The sequence below is a fragment of the Salvelinus sp. IW2-2015 genome, unplaced genomic scaffold, assembly GCF_002910315.2.
Source record: "Salvelinus sp. IW2-2015 unplaced genomic scaffold, ASM291031v2 Un_scaffold16393, whole genome shotgun sequence".
Taxonomy (NCBI): Eukaryota; Metazoa; Chordata; class Actinopteri; order Salmoniformes; family Salmonidae; genus Salvelinus; species Salvelinus sp. IW2-2015.
In genome coordinates, this window is record NW_019957565.1 from 1,440,581 (window position 1) to 1,464,631 (window position 24,051).

Below are 24,051 nucleotides of genomic sequence, written 5' to 3' on the forward strand. Positions count from 1 at the left end.
CATTTCATGTAGAATGGCCTCAGCTGACTAGTCAACTTACTGTCGTAAAACAGCCCAGTAACCAATCAAAACTCAAGCTCTGCAGTCGTAAAGCGCAAACACAACAACGCGCTGGAGGGAGTGTAGTCCTAGTCGAAGAAGGGACTTTTTCAGTATTATTAGATTCACTCTCGAGATTGTCAAAGACCCCTAGGATAATCTGTTATAGCTACCGTAGGTGAGCATCTTGAACTGAGCAGGACTGTTACCCGGCTTTTATGGATGTTATGGAAGTATTTCGTGAACGAGGGATCTGTCACGTATCCACTAGTTAGTTAACTAGCCACTGGTACTGCTCGAGAGGCTAGCTAGCCCATTCAAATAGACTGTAAACCACATTGGGCTCCATTCTCGAGAGCTAGAGGTTAGCTAACTAACTAAATGAAACTAACAGTCAGGTGAAATTGATGGCAGCTGTGGGATAATTCTGCTATCTCTTTCAGCCCTTTGTCGGACCTACGACCCTGTTCGCATTGGGTTTACAGTAGCAGGTTGGCATTTATTGTCATGAATCTTGACCTGGAGAAAGCTCTGCAGGGGGTAATTTGTGGAACGTTCCAACAGTGATCTGTTCCAAAAACTTCGTGAAGTACAAAGTTGCCAACAAAAAACGCATACAAAGTAGCCTGATCAATTCACCTAGCTAACTAGCTGCCGAATAGGCATCAACTCACCACGTAGCTTATTCTTAACGTTTATCCATAGGCTACCAGAGTGAGGACAGACAATTTTTGGAATAAACGTGGTGAGTGAAAAACTTAATGAAGTAGTCCACTCCCTACCCGGTATCTTATTCTGCCGCTATACAACTTTGTATGCGTTGTTTGTTGGCAACCTTGTTATTTACGAAGTTTTTGTAACAGATTCCTGTTGGAATGTAACACAAATTATACCCACCCTCTGCAGGGTGGGTTACGGCACTAGAGGTAGTGTTGTATACTTTACCTGTAATCACATGGTGGTCCTGATACACTCCAGCTGAGTTTTGTAACAGTAACTAACTTTGCAGATAACCATGCGCCGAGTCCGATTGTAACTAAGGCTGTGTAAACAGATAACCTTCGGTGCAACTTACATATGCATTTGTCAATACCTAAGTAAATTGCCAAAAGAGTCCAGACAGACTAAAGACAGCTAACTAACTTTCAAGGATGTCAATATCATATCAAGCGTCCATTGTGTAGACCAACAATGGGATGCTTCTTTAAGTTAGCCACCCCAGTCATAGACTGTTCTCTCTACTACCGCATGGCAAGCGGTACTGGAGTGCCAAGTCTAGAACAAAAAGGCTTCTCAACAGTTTTTACCCCCAAGCCATAAGACTTCTGAACAGGTAACCAATGGTTACCCGGACTATTTGCATTGTGTGCCCCCCCAACCCCTCTTTTACGCTGCTGCTACTCTCTGTTTATCTTATATGCATAGTCACTTTAACCATACATCCACGTACATACTACCTCAATTGGACCGACCAACCAGTGCTCCCGCACATTGGCTATCTGCATTGTGTCCCACCTCCCGCCAACCCCTCCTTTTACGCTACTGCTACTCTCTGTTCATCATATATGCATAGTCACTTTAACCATACCTACATGTACATACTACCTCAATAAGCCTGACTAACCGGTGTCTGTATATAGCCTTGCTACTCTTATTTTCAAATGTACTTTTACTGTTTTATTTCTTTGCTTACCTACACACACACATACCTTTTTTTCGTACTATTGGTTAGAGCCTGTAAGTAAGCATTTCACTGTAAGGTCTACACCTGTTGTATTCAGTGCACGTGACAAATAAACTTTGATTTGACACACTTGACATACTGCTGTTACAGTATGTCCAACATGTCTGATTAGTGTGTACAGCCCTCTATATTGGAAGAATCATAATTTAACTGCCCATCTTTATCCACAGTGAGAATGTCAGCCCCAAAGCTGTTGATTCTATATGGGAGCCAGACGGGCACTGCCCAGGACACGGCCGAGCGGATTGGACGCCAGGCGCAAAGGAGGCGAATGCAAGTCAAAGCGGAGGCTCTTGACAGTTACAATGTGGTCAGTTGGCAAGCGAGATAAGATAGCCACACAGTGCATAAATCATTTAAATAAATAAAACATACAGCACTACTATGAAAAACAAGTGTTCTCCATTGAATCCGCTTGCCTTGTTAAAGCTGAATACACTGAGTATACAAAACATCAAGCTCTTTCCATGACAGACTGACCAGGTGAATCCAGGTGAAAGCTATGATCCCTTATTAATGTCACTTGCACTTGTTAAATTCATTTCAATCAGTGTAGATGAAGGGGAGGAGATGGGTTAAAGAAGGATTTTTAAGCCTTGAGACAATTGAGACATGGATTGTGTATGTGTACCATTCAGAGGGTGAATGGGCAAGACAAAAGATTTAAGTGCCTTTGAACGGGGTATGGTAGTAGGTGCCAGGCATGCCGGTTTGTGTCAAGAACTGCAAATCTGGGTTTTTCATGCACAAAAGTTTCCCGTGTGTATCAAGAATTGTCTATTACCCAAAGGACATCCAGCCAACGTGACACAACTGTGGGAAGCATTGAAGTCAACATGGGCCAGAATCCCTGTTGAACGCTTTTGACACCTTGTTGAGTCCATGTCCAACAAATTTAGGCTGTTCTGAGGGAGGAGAGGGGAGGGTGCAACTCAATATAAGGAAAGTGTTCCTAATGTTTGTTATTCTCAGTGTATAGCTTATGATATTTCTGAGGCTGAGCTATGTGCTTGAAATAGGATTTGTTCAGTTGACAAGGTTAGATCTCAGCTCAATTAAAGAGGGTGTTGTATTTGGCATGCATCTGAGGGTTGTCTTTCTTCAACAGGCTAACCTCATCTCTGAGTCCCTGGTTGTATTTGTGTGTTCCACCACTGGCCAAGGAGATCCACCAGACAACATGAAGGTATCAGATAATAGTGCCCAAACTGTGTGTCTGTGGTAAAAGCTGCTGTGTCTCTATGCATCTCTCACAATTTACACTTAATAAAATATGGCATTTAGCAGACGCTTTCATCCAAAGTGACTTGGACTTAGTCATGCGTGCGTTTTTACATATCATTTTTTCTTCACTTCCTTTGCAGAATTTCTGGCGGTTCGTGTTTAGGAAGTCTCTGCCCGCTGGATCTCTGTGTCGCCTAGACTGTGCCGTGCTGGGCTTGGGTGATTCCTCCTATCCCAAGTGAGGGCTTTCATCAAAAATTCAACCACATAAATCATTCGAAATCCCTTTGTCTATACATGCACACCATTGAAATCTATTTACGATGGTAGTGAGTGACCAACCCAAACATGGATCACGGCACGCATGTCAATGACGGGAAGAGAGTTGACGTGAAAATTGATGAATGAATCAAAACTTCTTCATTGTTTTTCTATGTGGACTTCTATGTGAAGTCACTTCCCGCATTGACTCAACTTAAATGGAAACGGTACCCTGTACCCTATATGAGGCACTATCTGGAAAATAACATACCCTAGCTGTGAATAATACAATTAGATTTTCACTTGTAGGTTCAACTTTGTGGCGAAGAAGCTTCAAAAGCGCCTTATGCAGCTGGGGGCTAGTGTGCTGCTGCCTGTGGGACTGGCAGATGACCAGCACGACCTGGGGTGAGAGACCGTTGCATGGGGTTCCTCAGGGATCTGTCTTTGGCCCGTTAAGTCTTTCCTCTATTGGTTTTATATACTCTGTAGTCTTCATAATGCCATGTTAGGTCAATATTGTAACCTGTAAAGTCAGTACATTATATTACTTAATTCTCTTAACTTTAGTTGACTTTTCGGACTGTTCAACCTTTGTGTTCAACAGTGCAGATGGGGTGATTGACCCCTGGCTCATGTCATTCTGGGAGAGGGCGCAAGCTCTATATCCAACACCTGCAGGCCAGAGTCTTATCAGGGAGGATGAACCGTAACTCTCCTTTACTTGACTGTTGACAAATCAATGTGTCTAATATTATGTCTGAATATGCCTAGCTCCCATGATGTACTGTAACTGTACCCTTACCGTTGTTCATTTTACAGACTCCCTCCGAGGTACGTTTTCAGATTTCTGGATGACGTCACTGAGAATAGGGCAGATAGGCTAAGTGTGCCAGAGCCGCCGATCTCGCCCTCTCAGACACACACATTTCCAGGCAGGGTGGTATCCAGTAAAAGGGTTACGCACGCCTCCCACTTTCAGGATGTTCGACACATTGAGTTTGACATCACAGGCTCAGATATTGAGTGAGTGCTCTAATGTACTGTGCCTTAAGAAATTGCTACCCTGTTTATTGACCGATTTCTTGAATTGTAACTGTCTAAAATTTATTTTGTGATGGTGAACCATCTTGCTCTGAGGTTGTTAAACCATCTAAGGATTAGACTTTAGATGATAATGTTTAACTAGTTGACTGGAGTGTGTGTGTGTCATTGGCAGGTTCACTGCTGGGGACGTGGTGATGATGAGACCTTGTAACACCCCTGAGGACGTGGAGCAGTTCTGTCAGCTCCTGAGACTGGACCCTGATCGCCAGTTCACCCTCAGCCCCACAAACTGCGACACAGGTTTGTGCTTCTCACATTTGACTGCCTGTATCGGTGTACGTGAGATACAGTCACATCCATCCACCTAAGCTCCCACTTCTATACACCATACTTAAACCACATAACCCGTGTCCCTCTTTTACCCCCTCCACTGTCTCCCCAGGTTCGGTCCCAGCCCGCCTGGCCCAGCCTTGCACGGTTCGGCATCTGGTGGAGAGCTTCCTGGACATAGCGGCAGTGCCTCGTCGCTCCTTCTTCGAGCTCCTCGCCACCTTTGCTACCAATGAGCTGGAGCGGGAGAAGTTGTCTGAGTTTAACTCTGCCCAGGGCCAGGACGAGCTGCATGCCTACTGCAACAGGCCGCGACGCACTGCCTTGGAGGTTAGAGGGACCTGTAATGATGTGATTATGCTGCCACTTGGGGGCACAGGATGGAAGTTCAGTTGATCCCACTTCTTACAACAATAATCAATATTATGTTCAATAGATTTGGTGAGCCAGGTCAAAGGTCAATACGACAGGGCTGCGTCCAGATTCCCATTCCCTGTGTTGGGTCGTGTGTGCGTGCGTGTGTGTGTGTGCGCATGGTCCTCAGGTGTTGACCGACTTCCCCCACACGACAGCAGAGCTGAGTGTAGACTACCTACTGGACCTGTTCCCTGAGATTCAGCCTCGCTCCTTCTCCATTGCCTCCTCCCTGCTGGTGAGGTTACAACACTGAAAGGCCCCATGTCAGGGTTGGGCAATGATGTTCCCCAAGTGCTGCTGTGGGTGCAGGCTTTTATTCCAGCCAAAGCATTAATGCACCGGATTCAACTAATTGTCTTCAACCAAGACTTTGTTAGTTGAATGAACTGTTATTGGTTTGGCTGGAGCAAAAACCTGCACCTACACTGGCCCTTGGACCATTACGTTTTCTCTCCACACAGACACATCCCAACAGGATCCAGATACTGCTAGCTGTGGTGCACTACAAAACCAAGATGCACCTGCCACGCAAAGGCCTGTGTTCCTCCTGGCTAGCCTCACTGGACCCCAAACAAGGTCTGGTAGCACTGTCTACTACATGGTTTTAGCATTAGTGGCACTATAATGTAGTATGCAGGTAGCTAGTAGCTACTGAACGTTCAGTGTTTTGCCTAGCACATTTTGGGTAAATAAAGTCTTATAAATTGAATTTGAATTGATATCAAAATCAATTAGAAGAAATGGTATTAACACAGTAGCTATATCAGTCAATTTGTTGACTCTTCCACTTTGCAGGGGACGTTTATGTGCCTTTGTGGGTAAAGAAGGGGAGTATGAAGTTCCCTAAGGACCCCTACTCCCCTGTGATCATGGTTGGGCCTGGAACGGGAGTGGCTCCTTTCAGGTCTGCTTTGCAGGAGAGGATAGCCCAGGGCAAGACTGGTGAGTTACCCTTGGATTGGTTTTACCCTCCACTCACCACTCCTGTAGTGTTATTTTAGATTTAGTTTTAGTTATTATCAGTCGACTAAAACTCTGGATGATTTCAGTCTACTTTTAGTCACATTTTTACTGGTAACTTCCATGATGTGCACATTAAGATAGCCTTGTCCAACTAGGCCTACTATCCCTTCATATAGCTGGCACATAGCTATTGTGGCAGATTGTAACCAATGCAAGCCATGATTTACCATATAGGTTACAAAGCCTTGGCTACAGGTTAAACAATTTAGGCCAACAGCTCTGATTTGCTCCCCATCATAGCCTTGTGATGGGGTACATAAGTGACAAAGGGGAGAATCTGAGCTTTCTAACAATGCCAGAAGTATTACAGTATGCCAAATATTCAGCAAATAGCATGAGTATTTCCAATCGAAAAAAGCAACTGCACTCGCAGTAGTGGACCACGAGAACGGAAATACTGATGAATAACAGTGCACGTGGTAATAGGCTACATGAAAGAGTAAAGATTTTTTCTAGTTGAGGTTTGTTACAATGGAGTGTCCTGGCTGTCTTCGCATCAGGTCAAAAGATTGACGAGTGACTGAAGTGACCTCATGGGAGTTGTGTGGGAGATCGGACAGATCAGCTCAATAAGTCAATAGCTAGGTTTCATGTGAATATTAAAAAAATATGCATAACGAAAATATGCATATTTTACCACCGGTGGTGTTTCCACCAAACAGACGTAGTGCACACAAAATGTACTTTTTCATGTAACGAATAAAAATCTAAAGTTAAATGTATTTGCATCGCATTTTCAACTCTACCGATAGTTTTGTGACAAAAAAAACTGTTGAGTTAAATAGCAAATGTGTCTACTCTGGTTTTGGCATCTGCGCTCTAGCCAACAGTTTGCAGATACAGTTCGGGTTGGCTAGTCAACATGATGAGATTATTATAGATAATAGCGAGAATATGTTTATTTGTCAAACGGCAGTCAAGCATCGATCATCTTGTCACCAGAATAAGACCCTCGATATATAGGGCGGAAGATAACCTAGCGGTTAAGAGCGTTTGGCCACTAACTGAAAGGAAACTGGATTAAATCTCTGAGCTGACTAGGTGGAAAAATGTGTCTGTGCCCTTGAGCAAGGCACTTAACCCTAATTGCCCCTGTAAATCGCTCTGGATAAGAGCGTCTGCTAAATGACTTAAAAATATATATTTATTTGAAAGGTGCATCAAGATCACTGTATAATTTTACCACCCTGTAAAGTTAATTTATTTAATGTGTAGCCTAATAACGTGCATGTTTTCCCGATGAGTCGTAGTGATAGGACCATACAACATTTCGTGAGTCCAAGTTTACTTCGATATGATGGTTATTATTTCAATATTTTTGCTTAAAGGCATTTCCACCGCCATTTCTTGCAAAATACATTTTACCAACACAAAAACATCGCACCTTGTTAACGAACAAATGATCTTTCGGCATTTATAAAATTGTACGGAAACTTCCATCACAGCTGTCATAATGAATTTGTTTTATACCGTAGGACTTTAATCTTATAAAAACATGGTTACTGAGAGGATTGCATTATACCGGTATTCTGCAAAGGCAGAATGGATTCAAATGTGTATTTTATTTTTCTGGAAAGGCAGAATACCTTTTCATCCATGTTCATTGGGCAACGTGGAATTCTCGTCTCATTACATTCTCGTTACATTTGTCGATTTAAATTAAGTTATTTAATGGTTATGTTTTTTTCAGGGCGTCTCGATATGGTCATTAGTATGTCAGGAAAAATAGGTGGTTGGCGAAATGTTTTTGTTATTGTTAATGAAATTAACACTACTCCTCTAACACAACACTGTACATTTACTGAATTAAATATGGCCCCAATTCCGAACCAATCCTTTTTAGCAGGGGAGAAGAACTGCCCCCTCTCTCAGCGACTGGAACGAGCTGCAAAAAAAATACTCAAACTGGACAGTTTATCTTTTCATTCAATCATGGACACTCTTACTGATAGTCGTGGCTGCTTCGCATGATGTATTGTTGTCTCTACCTTCTTGCCTTTCATAATGTTTGTACCATGTTTTGTGCTGCTGGCGCCATGTTGTGTTGCTACCATGCTATGTTGTTGTTTTTAGGTTTCTCTTTTATGTAGTGTTGTGGTGTCTCTCTTGTGATGTTTTGTCCTATATTATTATTTTTAATCCCAGCCCCCGTCCCCGCAGGATGCATTTAGCCTTTTGTAGGCCGTCATTGTAAATAAGAATTTATAGTTAAATAAAAATAAAATACACATTTGAATCCACGGTAGTTCAAGGCAGACCGCGGTACTGCAGGCATTGTTAGCAGAAAACAGGATTCCCCATTACAGTGAATGGCCACGAATATTGCCATTTTTCCAATCTTCGTATAGATAAAAAATAAAATTTCGAAGACAATCATGGTATCAATAATTACTTCTAATACACTAGATGTACACTACCGTTCAAAAGTTTGTGGTCACTTAGAAATGTCCATGTTTTCTAAAGAAAAACACTTTTGGTCCATTAAAATAACATCAAATTGATCAGAAATACAGTGTAGACATTGTTCATGTTATAAATGACAATTGTAGCTGGAAACGGCAGATTTTTTAACAATGGTATATCTACATAGGTGTACAGAGGCCCATTATCAGCAACCATCACTCCTGTGTTCCAATGGCACATTGTTAGCTAATCGAAGTTTATCATTTTAAAAGGCTAATTTCAGCTGTGCTAAAATACTTTCAAAAGGGTTTTCTAATGATCAATTAGCCTTTTTAAAATGATAAACTTGGATTAGCTAACACAACGTGCCATTGGAACACAGGAGTGATGGTTGCTGATAATGGGCCTTTGTACGCCTATGTAGATATTCCATAGAAAATCTGCCGTTTCCAGCTACAATAGTCATTTTCAACATTAACAATGTCTACACTGTATTTCTGATACATTTGATGTTATTTTAATGGACCAAAAATGTGCTTTTCTTTCAAAAACATGGACATTTCGAAATGACCCCAAACTTTTGAACGGTAGTGTGTCCTAAAACCAATTTTTTTATTTAAAAATCGCACAGAGAAGTTAAGGATAATTTACAGTGCCTTCAGAAAGTATTCATACCCCTTGACTTATTCCACATTTTGTTGTTAAAGCCTGAATTTTTTTTTTTAATTAAATATATATTTTTCCCTTACCCATCTACACACAATACACCCCATAATGACAAAGTAAAAATATATATTTTAGGATTCTTTGCAAATGTATTAAATGAAATACAGAAATATCTAATTTGCATAAGTATTCACACCAGAGTCAATACTTTGTAGAAGCACTTTGGCAGCAATTACATCTGTGAGTATTTCTGGGAAAGTCTCTTAAGAGCTTTCCACACATGGATTGTGTAACATTTACCCATTTATTATTTTCAAATTTTTTCAAGTTGATCATTGCTTGACAACCATTTTCAGATCTTGCCATAGATTTAAGTCAAAACGGTGACTCAGGAACATTCACGGTCTTCTTTGTAAGCAACTCGTGTAGATTTGCCCTTGTGTTATAGGTTATTGTACCACTGAAATGTGGATTAATCTCCCAGTGTCTGGTGGAAAGCAGACTGAACAAGGTTTTCCTCTAGGATTTTGTCTGTGGTTAGCTCCATTCAGTTAATTTTTTATCCTCAATGCGAGGGGGCAGCACCTTGAGCCTGCAACGTCACTTCCTGGAGTAGCTCAAACTACGCATGTTGTCTCCATGAGATGCAGTCTTAGCAAGCTAAAAACCGACTTCCTGGGCTTCAAATGCGCTGTTGACTCTTCACATAGGAGTGAATGGTGTCATGTCATCGATGGCCTTGTCAATTATTTTTAGTCATAGCTTTCTCCCCACTCTCGTCAATCATTTCCTGTATGACTCAGTCAATTTATGTTCTACCTAGTAACAAACAGACATTTGTACCTTGTTGCTATACTTGTTCCCTTCTGTTTGTATACCGGTTAGCAAATTTAATCCTGTTTCTCCTCTTGTATATCAGCCAATGTGCTGTTTTTTGGCTGCCGGTCCCAGTCTAAGGATTTCTACTGCTGCTCAGAATGGGAGGAGATGGAGAAAGCAGGGCAGCTGACACTCTTCACAGCTTTCTCCAGGGATCAGGTAGGTAGACCAGGCTGCACATACACACACACACACTTCACTCTAATGGATGGGTATGTTTCTGTAGGAAGACAAGATTTATGTGCAACAGCGTGTGCAGGAGCAAGCTGAGCTGCTGTGGGATCTGATCGCCAATAAGAAAGGCTACTTTTACATCGCAGGGTGAGTATACTTTAACGTGCTGAAATGTGTGCTACATTGATAAAATGGTGCTTGGTAAATGTGTGGGCATCTTACCCTGGTCGTGTTCAGTAGACACAAAATGGAATGAAATACAGAGCAGAATGTTTTCCCAATCAAAATGCGCATGGTGCCCTAATGAACACAACCCCAGATTGGTCTTTACTGATGCATATCTTCTATCATTCGTATCCAGCAACGCCAAACAGATGCCGACGGCAGTGTGTGACGCCCTGAAGGAGGGCTTTCAGAGCCAAGGGGGCGTGTCCTCTGCCGAGGCGGACGAGATGCTGGTCGCCATGGAGAGGGCAGGCCGATTCCAGAGCGAGACCTGGTCCTGATCACATGGCTACAGAGTGGTGCTATTCAAACGCAGCAAGCTTTATCAGTTTGACATATTGTTTGGGCAGTATACTGCTCCAAGTGCTTTCATTTGACAATCAGTGGTGACTTCACAGCAGAGGAATTCAAAATCAACACCATACCACTTCTGTACCAAGGTTTAGGTACCGGCTTAGAAAATAAGTGTCAAATATTACTAGATATACTACAAGCAGCACTGCATAGTGCTATTAAATGTTTCCAAAGTGCATTTGACTAAGTCTGACATGACTTTGACTGCCAAGAATTTAATGAAAAACAATGACGTGTACATACTATCTGTAATATTGCAGCTGATAAATATCAGGTGCAAAAAAAAATGTTTGAGTTGAGACACTGAAGGTCCTAACATTTGAATTGTCCCAAATACAGGGTCCCTTTAGTGGACCAATATATACATTGATCTGACCATTGTCTATCTTGATTTAAATAAAGGTATCAAAACATACCTTTGTTGTAGAAACTACTAGACAAAAGATTGATCACACAACCAGTAACCTAAACCACAAAACAATGACAGATTTCATGAAAAGTTGTTTAATTTGACATTCAAACGCTCATGGGAAACATATACAGTACTTACATTTCATCAGTATTTGCCACATCTTACAAACAGCCCAATCTATGTATTCTTGGTACAGTGAGTAAATTACATAAACGGGTATGTGGAGGGACGTATGGCAGTGATGGGAAACTCTTCCTGATTTGTTGCTCTATCAAATCAATATTTAATTCTGACTTGCGTGAACAGATACTCTGAGCATTCAGTGTCATGAATGAATTGTGAGTTAGGCAAAAGTGAGAACCTGGGTCATTTACAATAAGGTACGTGAACTTGACCAAATACGTTTTTGTGTAGTTTCCATTGCAAAACTGTGCCCTATGGAACATGACCCTGAAAATAATTGCTCATCCCTGTCCTATAGGAACTCAAGTGCTGTAACTCATGTCCTCCACAGTACCACAACTAAAATAATTGACTCAGTGGCATTTGCATTTCTGAGCCTTACATGATCTGCCCCCATACAGTACATCCATAATTCCTAAGGGTGATCCCAGAATCAGTCACAATTATCCTTTAGTAAATTACACTGAAGATTCATAAAACCTCTACCTGATGATGTATTCACACAGAGTGGGTCATATATTAGCCAAACACGCCTACACACTAAGCTGGACTGTCCAACTTTCAGTAGACAGGAGGCTTGTCATGAAGGTCCCATGGCTTGAGCATGGGCAGCAGCATTTTGGCATTGGCACCCATCCTCCACACCTCTACTCCCATCCGTCTACATCTCTGTCCCTATCGGAGGGCCAGCTGGTGGACCTGGTAGATCTCGTCAGGAAAGTTCATCTGTTGCTCTTCACAGACGATAGTGAGGCCTGCCCGGGTCACCAGGCTCTTCACCAGAGCCAGTTCCCGACACACGCTGCTGTCGACGTCGTCGGGGATCACGCCCTCGTAGGCCACGTTGTCCTTGATGACAATTAGTCCCTCAGGGCGGAGGCCGCCGCGGCAACGGCGCAGGAACTCCACCAGGTGGTCGTCAGTCAGGTGGCCTGAGGTGAGGGGAAAGAGGGAAGGGCGGCTAGCTCTAGCTTAACAGTTTGGTTTTATTGCATAATGTTGTACACATTTGCAGCTGAATTGCAATATGCCTGCGTAAAATAAATACAGAAACTACTGTATTACAAAGCTAATCAAAATAAATGATTAAGACTGAGAATTAAGCAAGTTAGAGCTGTCTGACAGTATGTCAGTTAACTCCGAAAAATGTTAGAATTGAGAGGACTCACCAATGACCCACTGGATCCAGATGACGTCGTAGCGTCTGTCCTGTGGGATAAAGTCCTGCAGGCCGAGGCAGAAGTAGTTCTCCACCCGTTTGCTCTCGTCGCCCAGGTAGACCTTAGCCTGGTCCAGGAACTCCTGAGTCACGTCCACCAAGTCCACAGTGCTGAAGAGGGGCAGCAGCAGTCGCTTGGTGATGCGCCCTATTCCGGCGCCACAGTCCAGGGCGCAGCCATTGCCGGTCTTCCCTTCACCCTGCTTTTAGTGCCAGGAGGGAGCGGTTAGAGTGGGTTTCTTGACATGTCAGCACCAGATAACTGCATAAGAGGTACGCCAATGCTCTATACTTGGCCCATTATTTTTCTGAAACGTTTTAAGTCATGTCCCCCCCCCCATTATGTTTCATTATGTGTGCAAACAAAGTATGCATGCAAATAAATAGCCTAACATGATGAGCTTTAAGTGTTTTTACAGAGAAGTTTGGAAACGGTTTCTTACGCCAAGGAATTTCTGCAGGAACTTCTTGGAGCCGTCAATATCAATGTTAGAGATCTTGCCGTAGCCTCCTAGCATGCCATCCACGGTGGGCTCCACTTCTCTCCAGTAGTTTTCAGCCTTGGAGTAGAAAACGGTCTCATTCTGCACACCGTCACCCATCCTATCTGAAGAACCCAAGGTGCTGAGGTAAGTAGGACTGCCCACTTATGCATCATTATAAACTGGGTGGTACGAGCCCTGAATGCTGAAGGCCGTGGTATATCAGACCGTATACCACGGGTATGAAAAAAACATTTTTACATTGGTAACCAGTTTATAATACCAATAAGGCACCGCTGGTGTTTCGCCAATATACCACGGCTAAGGGCTGTATCCAGGCACTCCCATGATGCGTCGTGCATAAGAACAACCCTTAGCAGAGGTATATAGGCCATATACCACACCCCCTCGGGCCTTATTGGTTCATTATAAAGTTGATTATTATGACTAAAGCTAGTCACACAGAGTGAAAGAATAACAAAGCAACTAGTAGGTCTGACCCACGACTTTGGAGAAGGTTATTTAGTTATTTCTCCTTATTGCGAGCAATGCAGGGAACATACCACATCTAGGTTGACTTCTAGCTAACTTAGGTAGGTAGTAAGTTTCTGGCTACCTGACCATCAGATTTTTTGCCTTAGTAGGCCCCTGCACCTTGTGTTACGTTGGTTGAAGTACTGCCTACTCCCCTCCCAGGCTTCTTCACTCCTCTCCGAGACGCCGACTTGATGTTATTCATGATGGTATGATTAGCTGACCTCTTGTATTCTCTCCAGCATGTGTCCCCGGGAAACCCTAGGAGACACGTTTAACCTTACTCCCAAGTCCTAGTGATGACGTGAGAGGTCTGCATTTATCCTCACCTGTCACACACACAGAGTAGCCAAATGTGGCCCTACTTGGCCCCAGTTCAGCTGTCAGCGCTCATCTTGTGACCAGGGTCAATGTGGGGCATGGCAGTGAATGAACCCAAGTACACTACATAGCCAAAAGTATGTGGACAGCTGCTCATCAAACATCTCATTACAAAATCATGTGCATTAATATGGAGTTGGTCCCCCCTTTGCTGCTATAACAGCCTCCACTCTTCTGGGAAGGCTTTCCACTAGATGTTGGAACATTGCTGCGGGGACTTCCATTCAGGCACAACAGCATTAGTGAGGTCGGGCACTGATGTTGGGCAATTAGGCCTGGCTTGCAGTCAGCATTCCAATTCATCCCAAAGGTGTTTGATGGAGTTGAGGTCAGTTCTTTGTGCACAAATCATTGTCGTGCTGAAACTGGAAAGGACCTTCCCCAAACTGTTTCCACAAAGTTGGAAGCACAGAATAGTCTAGAATGTCATAGTATGCTGTAGGGTTAAGAATTCCCTTCACTGGAACAAAGGGGCCTAGCCCAAACCATGAAAAACATCATTCCTCCTCCACCAAGCTTTACAGTTGGCACTATGCATTATGGCAGGTAGCATTCTCCTGGCATTGGCCAAACACAGATTCATCCGTCGGACTGCCAGATGGTGAAGCGTGATTCATCACTCCAGAGACCACATTTCCACTGCTTCAGAGTCCAATGGCAGCGAGCTTGACATTGTGCATAGTGATCTTAGGCTTGTGTGAGGCTGCTCGGCCATAGAAACCCAGATTCTGACAAACAGTTATTGTGCTAGACCATGACCACCCAACCCTCTTCCTAGAGATCTACTGTCCTGTAGGTTTTCAGTCCAACCCTAATTTAACACACCTGATTCAGTTAGTTAAGGTCTTGTTGAGCAGCTAATTAGTAGAATCAGGTGTGTTAAATTAGGGTTGGACTGAAAACCCACAGGACTGTAGCTCTCCAGGAAGAGGGTTGGGCAGCCCTGTTCTAGACGTTTTCACTTCACAATAACAGCACTTACAGTTGACCAGGCATCTCTAGTAGGGCAGGATTTTGACAAACTGACTTGTTGGAAAGGTGGCATTCTATGACAGTGCCATGTTGAAAGTCGGGCCATTCTACTGCCAATGTTTGTCTATGGAGATTCCATGGTGGTGTGCTCGATTTTATACACCCTTTAGCAACGGGTGTGTCTGATATATCCACTCATTTGAAGGGGTGTCCACATACTTTTTGCCAAGTAGTGTAGCTCGCTGGTCTAGCTGGGTTGGCGAACCTCCGCAGATCAGGGTCTATGATCAAGCCAACCTTAACAAAATATACAAGGCAGACACGACTAGTGACATGCACCAATATTGAAGAAAGCTTACTGGGTTGAAAACAAATCTAACTAGTAACAAATGTGCACGTTTAAACTGCTACGTTAGCTAGCTGGAAGCAAGCTTGTTTGTTGAAGTGCAATGCCAATAGTTTTCTAGTTTAGCTATTTGGGAGGTTAGCAAGCAAAGTGGTTATGACAGCAAGGCACTTTACTTTAAGGATCTATTTTTGGAAGCAGACAGTTGTCGAGGACTGATAACCACTGACTTAGCCATCAATGATAAAGTAGCTAGCACGTAGTAGCTTTAGCTAGCTACCGGTAGGTAGCATGTTGAATCAGTGAGTTGACAAGGCTGTAAAGTTGAATGCGCCCAACATCTGACCCCAATCAAAGCTAATCTTTACAAACTGGGATGCGGCAATTTACCTTCACGGAAGTCTTAGTCCTAAATCACCAAACACCTCGATCATGTCACAAATCAAGTGTCAACGTGCTTTTTTCTGCTTGCCGAAAGCATCCCTGTACACCACACTGCCAAACGCCTTGCAGTCCACGTAATTTCCTTATTTGGCTTGCGCTTGTGGCATGAGATAGTTCACTGTCTCCACCCAGTGGTTTATCGCGGAATTACAGGTAGACTATGTGTTGGGCTACAGTATGTGTGTGCATCAGCAGACATCATAATTCATGAGAATTTGGTTGTGTCGTGTAGAAGCTGGGTTTGTCTGGCCTGTCTCTCCTTACCCTTCTCTCCCTAGTCCCTCCATCACCCTCTCTTATGGTCATCTCTCCCTCTATCAGTCATTGCCTCCATATCTTCTTTCTACTATAACTGTTTACTTCTGCTTCTATTCCACCTCCCTCTTTCTCTTTCTGTCTCCCACTATTCTCACCCTTTTCTCCACCCATTCCCTCTGGTCCATTTCTCTGTTGTCTATGCTCTCCACCACCTCTCTCCACTTTAAATCAGCCCCCCCCCCCTCTTTCTCTCTCTTGGTTTCTCTCTCTCGCTTTCTCTCTTGCTCTCTTTATCTTGCTCTTGCTCTTTCTCTCTCTCTCTCTCTCTCTCGCTTTCTTTCTTTCTCTCTCTCTCWCWYKYKYTYTYTYTCTCTCTCTCTCTCTCGCTTGCTTTCTTTCTCTGCCTCTCAATTCAATTCAAAGGGCTTTATTGGCATGGGAAATGTTTACATTGCTCAAGCAAGTGAAATAAACAATCAGAAATTATCTCTCGCTTTCTCTCTCTTTCTATCCCTTTCTCTCTCTGAATTTCCCTGTCTTGGTCTCTCACTCTCCTCACTCTCTCGGTCTCTCACCCTGCCTCTCTCAATTGAATTTCAATTCAAAGGGGCTTTATTGGCATGACATCTGTGTGTTTATTGCCAATTTTAACTGCACACTTGTTGTTTGTGAACATTGATTTTGTAATGTCATATGTTTTCCCCCCAACACGCTTTCCATAAATTTCTATAGCAGACCGTCATGCCAAATTGAGTCAAAACTTTTTTGAAATCAACAAAGCATGAGAAGGAGACTTTGCTTTTGTTTTGTTTGTTTGTCAATGGGTGTGCAGGGTGTATACATGGTCTGTCGTACATCTATTCATCTATCCATCTATCTCTCTTTCTGCTTCTCTCTGTCTCTGCGTCTCTCTCTCTGTCCTCCTCACCAGCTGTTGGCGGTGCTCACTGATGACTCAGTGCAACGCTTGCCTGTCAGGAAGTTGGACAGCCCCAAGTCAGTCGATATCTAATCTGATCTGCTCTCTCTGTCTCTGCCTGACACTCTCCCTGCTCATTAGAATTACAAAGCAGCAGCAGGGAAATGGAGAGGAAATCAACACTTTTATCAGATAGTCCTTAGTCAGCAACGCCAGCCTGAGAATCCCTTCCCTACCTTCCTCTCTCCACGCTTTTCTCTCCGTCTGCTCTCTCGACAGACATCCTCTTCAAATAATTGTCCTTTCTTGTGTCCTTCTGTGTCTCCTGTTGTCTCGCGGTGTCTGTCTTCGACTTGATTGTTTGCATCTTCCACGTCATTTTATAGGTGGTTGCTAGTATATTTCTGCACTGTACGTCCTGAATTAAATAGAAATTATGTGACTTATTGAAGTTGTGTGACGATGATTTAGGTCTGGGCAGATCAACATGCTGACAAATCAATCTCAATGTGAGATTCCGCGATCCCTTCCTGTCCTTGCCTCCTTCTCAACAGTACTGGAAGAGAAGGTCCAAGGTCCCACCTCTCTTTCTATGCTTTTTGAAAAGGAGGTGAAGAGAGATGATGCAAGGAATCGAGGAAAGATGAATTGAGAAAGAGTACTTTACAAGGAACTTCTCCAAGGTCACCATCTTTAGAATGCTGGTAGTGGGTTTGGGAGGTGGCAGATGGAGAGAAGGGGGTTGGGTAGGGGGTAGCTGATGGGTAAGCTGGTGCTCACTAGGGGTTGAGGTCAGTCGGCGACACTCATCATCCTAATCACATCCGGACCTTCGCCTCATCCCCCCACCATCCACATAAGCACAAGGTCACAGCCTTGCCGGGCCATCATCTACATACTGTACATGCTTACAAACGCACACTCGCACACTCGCTTACACGGGAAACACTTACATACGACGCCGTCACTTCACATGGCGGATGCATACCAACATGCCAAGACTACTAAGCCCCTGTCCCACACCTTGCTGAGTTCATGTGATTGATGTTATGGTAGATTTGTTGCTATTGGGTAGATCTCATCAAGAGCTTTCTATTACTACAGAATACAAATTTTTCCCCAAGTGTCATATGCCCCATTGTGACTCACTCAACCCTCGATTTGAGGATTGGAATCCAAAATTGAAGTATTTTGTTTTGTTGATAAATAAATCAACAATAATTAGGTATAAATCACAGTATTTCTAGTTGCACACTCATTTCAAATCCATTATTTGTCTGTAGTATACTCCGTAGTTAGATGAATTTTGGGCTCAGACTGTATTTAAATATTACAACAGGCAAAATAAATTCCAACCCAAGGGTATTACCAATATCACAGAGCCAAATTTACATGAGAAATATACTAGACTCCCATATAATACACGAGAAGTATATCTGAAATATAAACCAAAGTGCTGCCTTATGGTTTACGTGACTATCAATGCAGTGTGAAATACGTGTGAAGTGCAGAGGCCTCATCAATATAGGTGACACTTATTTGTGTCTCCTCCATATAAAAATCTCATTACACTGAGCTTTGACAGATCTACAGTCTCGTTGCTTGAGATCTGGAAGACGTTCAATTAGAGGGAAGCAGGAAAACTCGGAGCCAATCAAACTTAATGGCAAAGAAGTCTGTCTGCCAATAAAGGGCCTGTTCGGGAGGGTGAAACGTTACAGAATGTTCAAAAAGAAATGCATATGAACAGATAGGATTGACTGACATTGTGTCAGATCTATTACAGTGCTTTCTGCAACATTCTCAATATTTCAACTCTGAATACAGCCCAGGTTAGTATGGCAACCCAACAATAACGTTCTCTTAATGTTGTAATAAGGCCATGACCTAATACTGAGATATGAATATTTTAGAAATGTTTTGCCAACATTGTGGTTGCAGAACATAACTGTGGTCTTCCTAGGTGTAATTTATTGTACAATGTTGTGGGACTGTCATCTAAATGTTCTCTGAAGGCATTTCGGTAACTCCAAGAAGACGATTTAAACCGGTTAAATCCAAAATCTACAATATTTTCTGCTGTTCAACGGTAATTTGATTCTTGAAGAATATAACTTATGAATGCCTTAGAGTTTAGTACGACTGTCTTATCCTATCATAATCCAGTATCTAAGTCTGTTCTAGTCCATTGTTTATGTCTTGTAGCTGGGCTAAATTCATAAATCTTACTGATGTCTGTCGGTCAAAGTCCAACACCCTAGCTGCTACTCCAAGAGGTCTGCATTACCTGGGACCGTTTTCATGAAGTGCCTCGGAGTAGGAGTGCTGGTCTAGGATCAGTTTAGCATTTTAGATTATAATTAATAAGATTATATGGACAGCAGGGACCTTATCCTAGGTCAGCACTCCTATTCTGAGACGCTTTATGAATACAGGCCTAGGTCTATCAGACGATGATGTCCCAACCACCGACCAGCCCTAAATGTGATTGGTCCCTCTGAAGGGTTATGCTGTGTTACTGTTACTGTGGAGGGGACTGCTTCTAGCAACACCTGACACACATGAACTGAAATGAGCTACACAGAAATGTTGCTGCACCTCTTTCAATTGAGAGCTTGATGTGGAATATCTTTTCTTCATTTTGTGGCATTTCGAAATAATAAAACCAAATGCAATTCCATTCAGTATCAGAATTCTTAGTTCAGTATCATCACACAAGGATGCCTGTATGTTCTATGTGAAGAGATAATATAAATTAAATGAAATGTATAGGAATCTGCATCAATTCACTAGCTGATGCCGCAGTGAAGACCTCATTGAGATTCTACCATAGCTCTTTTTAAAAAACAGCACTGTCCAGGCTGGAGTTAGCTTGAAAGAGTCTATGTGATTGTGACACATTTGACTTTGTGACAAGGAAGAGGGTGAATTGTAAAAATTAAATTAAAAAAAAGAGGGATATGGATGGAACTTTTGATAAAAGAAAATGACATAAAGTAGATCAGAGAATAATACAGGCTTATATCTTTAATAGATAATAACAACCTATCTGCTTTCTTCCAGGCTACCGCTAGATGGCAATGTTGTGCTTCATGCAGTTGGTATTCTCGGTCAATGCATCCCTGGTGTCTACTAGAGCTTAATCTACAGTTAGTGCACTGAATGTTGAATTTGGGACATTTCAAACATTGGAGGCTTGTGGGAGGAGCTATAGGAGGACGGGCTCATTGTACTGGCTGGAATGGAGTTAATGGAACGGTATCAACCACATCAAACATATGGAAACCACATGTTTGACTCCGTTCCACTATTCCATTCCAACCATTACGATTAGCCCTTCCTCCTATAACTCATCCCACCAGCCTCCACTGATTGTAAACTAGTAAAACTGTCTTCTCCCACTGAAAAAGAAGAACTGAACCATTTATTGTGTACATCTAAAAGTCACTTTAGTGTCTGTAGCCTATTGAATATAGACCTATGCTTACATGTGTCAAATAGGTTTTAAGACTCCAAAACCTATTTCCTAAATGTATCGATTTGCATGCTTTTGGTAGGCTACATTAAACATTCCCCTCTTGTCCCACTGAAAAATGAAAAAGTCTACGAACACCCAATTAAAAGAAGTTGTGAGGCGATCACTTTCAGTTTTCAACCTTCACATTTTTACAAGATTTTCAATCCACCCACAATAGCCATCAGAGGGCAAAGGTCAACATCATTAGTAGTTGTCCGTGGTTCATTGAAACTTAGGAGTGTATATTAGTACTATCTATTATTCTCGGTAATGAAAGTGCTTATGTTCTACCCCTAGATTGCTGTAAGGTCATTGTAGTGAAAAAGTCACCGGTGGGGGAACAACAAATGCTTATCAAATCAATGTGAGGAGAATTGCACTTTGGCAAATAGGCCAGGTGAGGGCACTGAAACGTAGCACTGCGCTCCTAAGTGATTTTCTAACTTTCAGAAGTTTTAGTCATAACCACCATAACTGTGAGATATTACACATTTTCCATGTTGGCTAGACATGGCTAAATCCCTTTTGGACCAAATTTAAATGCTCATTTAGGCACCACTTTGGTTGCATTGTTGACGTTTCTACCTGGAGGACTTTAAAAGGACATGGATAGTCATTCGGACCACTATACAGCTTATTTATCTACGATGTGTAAGGGGCATACACTAGAAAGGCTAAAAGTCTACCACACAACAGAGGAGGCTCATCCAGGAAGGAAGAGTAGGATGGCCTTCCTCATAAAAAAAGTAAAACGTGTATCTGTCATACAGAGCCTTCAGAAAGTATTCATACCCCTTGACTTTTTCCACATTTTATTGTGTTACAGCCTGAATTTAAAATTGGTTAAATTTATATTTTGGTCTACACACAATACCCCATAATGTCAAAGTGGAATTTGTACAAATTAATAAAAAATATAAAACTTAAAGGTCTTAACCATTCAACCCCTTTGTTATGGCAAGCCTAAATAAGTTCAGGAGTCAAAATWTGCTTAACAAGTCACATAATAAGTTGCATGGACTCCCTCTGTGTGCAATAATAGTGTTTAACAGGATTTTTTTATGACTACCTCATCTCTGTACACCACACATACAATTAAATGTAAGGTCCCTCAGTCGAGCAGTGAATTTCAAACACAGATTCAACCACAAAGACCAGGGAGGTTTTCCAATGCCTCGCAAAGAAGGGCACCTATTGGTGGATATTTTTTTTTTTAACAGACAGTGAATATCCCTTTGAGCATGGTGCAGTTATCAATTACACTTTGGATGGTGTATCAATACACCCAGTCACTACAAAGATACAGGCGTCCTTCCTAACTCAGATGCTGGAGAGGAACGAAATTGTGATTTTAAAACAGTTACAGAGATTAATAACAATGACAAGAGAAAACTGAGGATGGATCAATAACATTGTAGTTACTCCACAATACTAACCTAAATGACAGAGTGAAAAGACGGAAGTCTGTACAGAATAAAAATATTCCAAAACATGCATCCTGTTTGCAACAAGGCACTAAAGTAATACTGCAAAAAATATGGGAAAGAAATTAACTTGAATACAAAGCGTTATGTTTAGGGCAAATCCAACACAACACATCACTGAGTACCACTCTTCATATTTCCAAGCAGGGTGGTGGCTGCATCATGTTATGGGTATCCTTGTCATCGGCAAGGACTAGGGAGTTTTTTAGGATATAAAGAAATGGAATAGAGCTAAGCACAGGCTAAATCCTAGAAGAAAATGTGGTTCAGTCTGCTTTCCAACAGACACTGGGAGACAAATTCACCTTTCATATACCTTTCAGCAGGACAATAACCTAAAACACAAGGCCAAATATACACTGGAGTTGCTTACCAAGACAACATTGAATATTCCTGAATGACCTAGTTACAGTTTTGACTTAAATCAGCTTGAAAATCTATGGCAAGACTTGAAAATGGCTGTCTAGCAATAATCAACAACCAACTTGACAGAGTTTGAATATTTTTTTTAATTATAATGTACTAAGATCTCAGAGACGTACTCATAAAGATTCACAGCTGTTATTGCTGCCAATGGTGAGTCTAACATGTATTGTCTCAGGGGTTGTGAATACTTCCATAAACTAGATATTTATGAATATAATTTTCAATACATTTGCAGAAATTTCTAAAAACTATTTTCAGTTTGTCATCATCGGGTATTGTATGTCGATAGCTGAAAAAATCTATCTAATCCATTTTGAATTCAGGCTGTAACACAACAAAATGTGGAATACGTCAAGCAGTATGAATGCTTTCTGAAGGGACTGTATGTCATAGGCTATGTATACATTTGCTGATATCATAGCATATGAATGATAATAAGCTACTGCTGGGGAGTGGACACTATGCATATTAGGATTCAATTGGATGTGAATGTGAATGGGAGTTGTGCCTGCATTTTTTCTACAGTTTGTCTTTATCATTGATGTACGATGGAAATATCACTCTGTCATAAGCAATTCCATGATTGCTTATTACCTAGTTTCCAACTTTTGACTAGCTTCACAATGCCATGCTTTACATTGGAAAGTCGTATTAGAATGCTGCCGTGGAACAAGGCCTACCCTGAAGACAGTGTAATATGCAAATGGAGGCCAGTTACCTGCAACATGGGCTCCCGAGTGGTGCAGCGGTATCAGGTGTCACTACAGACCCTGGTTCGATTCCAGGCTGTATCACAACCGGCCATGATTGGGAGTCCCATAGGGCGGCGCACAATTGGCCCAGCGCCGTTAGGGTTTGGCCGGTGTAGGCCGTCATTGTAAATAAGAATTTGTTCTTAACTGACTTGCCTAGTTAAATAAAGGCTAAATAATAAAAATGTAAACATAAACATTTTTTATTGTATTTTTTATTTAACCTTTATTTAACTATTTCTAGTTAAAGCAATGATTGGTTCAATGGGGGAACTCATGTTTACAATCACCCAACTGTCCTCTTGTTACGTGTGTGTGTGCTCCTACGTGTGTGTGCTCCTACGTGTGTGTGTGCGCCTACGTGTGTGCTACTACATGTGTGTGTGCTCCTACGTGTGTTCGTCAGCTTATGATGCGCAGAGGGGGAGTGTGTTCGTCCTCTTATGAGCTAGAGGGGGAGTGTGTTCGCTCCTTATGATGCGGAGGGGGAGTGTGTTCTCGCTCTTATGACGCTAGGGGGAGTGTGTTCGCTCCTCTTACGATAGAGGGGGGAGTGTGTTCGCTCCGCTTATGACGCTAGACGGGGGTGTTGTTTCGCTCCTCTTATGACGAGGGGGGAGTGTGTTCGCTCCTCTTATGACGCTAGAGGGGGAGTGTGTTCGCTCCTCTTATGACGCTAGAGGGGGAGTGTGTTCGCTCCTCTTATGACGCTAGAGGGGGAGTGTGTTCGCTCTCTTATGAGCGAGAGGGGAGTGTGTTCGTCCTTTATGACGCTAGAGGGGAGTGTGTTCGTCCTTTATGACGCTAGAGGGGGAGTGTGTTCGCTCCTCTTATGACGCTAGAGGGGGAGTGTGTTCGCTCCTCCTTATGATGCGAGAGGGGGAGTGTTGTTCGCTCCTCTCTTATGACGCTAGAGGGGGATGTGTTGCTCCCCTT

General features: G+C 42.5%; 2 protein-coding genes across 4 annotated transcripts; one reads left to right on the top strand and one right to left on the bottom strand.

Moving 5' to 3' along the window:
* Window positions 1-126: 126 nt before the first annotated feature.
* Window positions 127-11,201, top strand: ndor1 (NADPH dependent diflavin oxidoreductase 1). Of its 2 annotated transcripts, none has more exons than XM_024146478.2 (15): window positions 127-217; window positions 1,954-2,093; window positions 2,892-2,969; window positions 3,148-3,245; window positions 3,578-3,676; window positions 3,876-3,977; window positions 4,091-4,294; window positions 4,488-4,615; window positions 4,758-4,975; window positions 5,190-5,297; window positions 5,524-5,638; window positions 5,858-6,004; window positions 10,074-10,192; window positions 10,260-10,354; window positions 10,569-11,201. In XM_024146478.2, exons 2-15 carry the CDS (start codon window positions 1,959-1,961, stop codon window positions 10,711-10,713), a joined length of 1,791 nt encoding a protein of 596 aa, XP_024002246.1. In that variant the 5' UTR covers window positions 127-217; window positions 1,954-1,958; the 3' UTR covers window positions 10,714-11,201. The 2 variants fall into 2 exon arrangements, with proteins under 2 accessions (XP_024002246.1, XP_070298748.1); XM_070442647.1 differs by lacking the exon at window positions 127-217 and adding an exon at window positions 1,292-1,372.
* A 246-nt stretch (window positions 11,202-11,447) lies between these two features.
* Window positions 11,448-15,833, bottom strand: ntmt1 (N-terminal Xaa-Pro-Lys N-methyltransferase 1). Of its 2 annotated transcripts, XM_024146480.2 has the most exons (5): window positions 15,706-15,823; window positions 13,737-13,877; window positions 13,044-13,207; window positions 12,551-12,803; window positions 11,448-12,313 (listed from the first exon to the last, which is right to left on the bottom strand). In XM_024146480.2, exons 2-5 carry the CDS (start codon window positions 13,819-13,821, stop codon window positions 12,057-12,059), a joined length of 759 nt encoding a protein of 252 aa, XP_024002248.1. In that variant the 5' UTR covers window positions 13,822-13,877; window positions 15,706-15,823; the 3' UTR covers window positions 11,448-12,056. The 2 variants fall into 2 exon arrangements, with proteins under 2 accessions (XP_024002248.1, XP_024002250.1); XM_024146482.2 differs by lacking the exon at window positions 13,737-13,877 and having other exon boundaries at window positions 15,706-15,833.
* Between the last annotated feature and the right edge of the window lie 8,218 nt (window positions 15,834-24,051).

Bases quoted from the DNA above. Each gene is read 5' to 3' on its own strand.
- ntmt1 (XM_024146480.2), bottom strand. From the start codon at position 13,821: ATGAATAACATCAAGTCGGCGTCTCGGAGAGGAGTGAAGAAGCCTGGG. The intron at 13,208-13,736 runs GTGCAGGGGCCT...TGGGTTCTTCAG, and splicing joins TTCAACCAACGTAACACAAG to ATAGGATGGGTGACGGTGTG. The intron at 12,314-12,550 runs GTGAGTCCTCTC...CCCTCACCTCAG, and splicing joins CTGGATCCAGTGGGTCATTG to GCCACCTGACTGACGACCAC.
- ndor1 (XM_024146478.2), top strand. From the start codon at position 1,959: ATGTCAGCCCCAAAGCTGTTGATTCTATATGGGAGCCAGACGGGCACT. The intron at 3,978-4,090 runs GTAACTCTCCTT...TTCATTTTACAG, and splicing joins CTTATCAGGGAGGATGAACC to ACTCCCTCCGAGGTACGTTT. The intron at 4,295-4,487 runs GTGAGTGCTCTA...TGTCATTGGCAG, and splicing joins ATCACAGGCTCAGATATTGA to GTTCACTGCTGGGGACGTGG.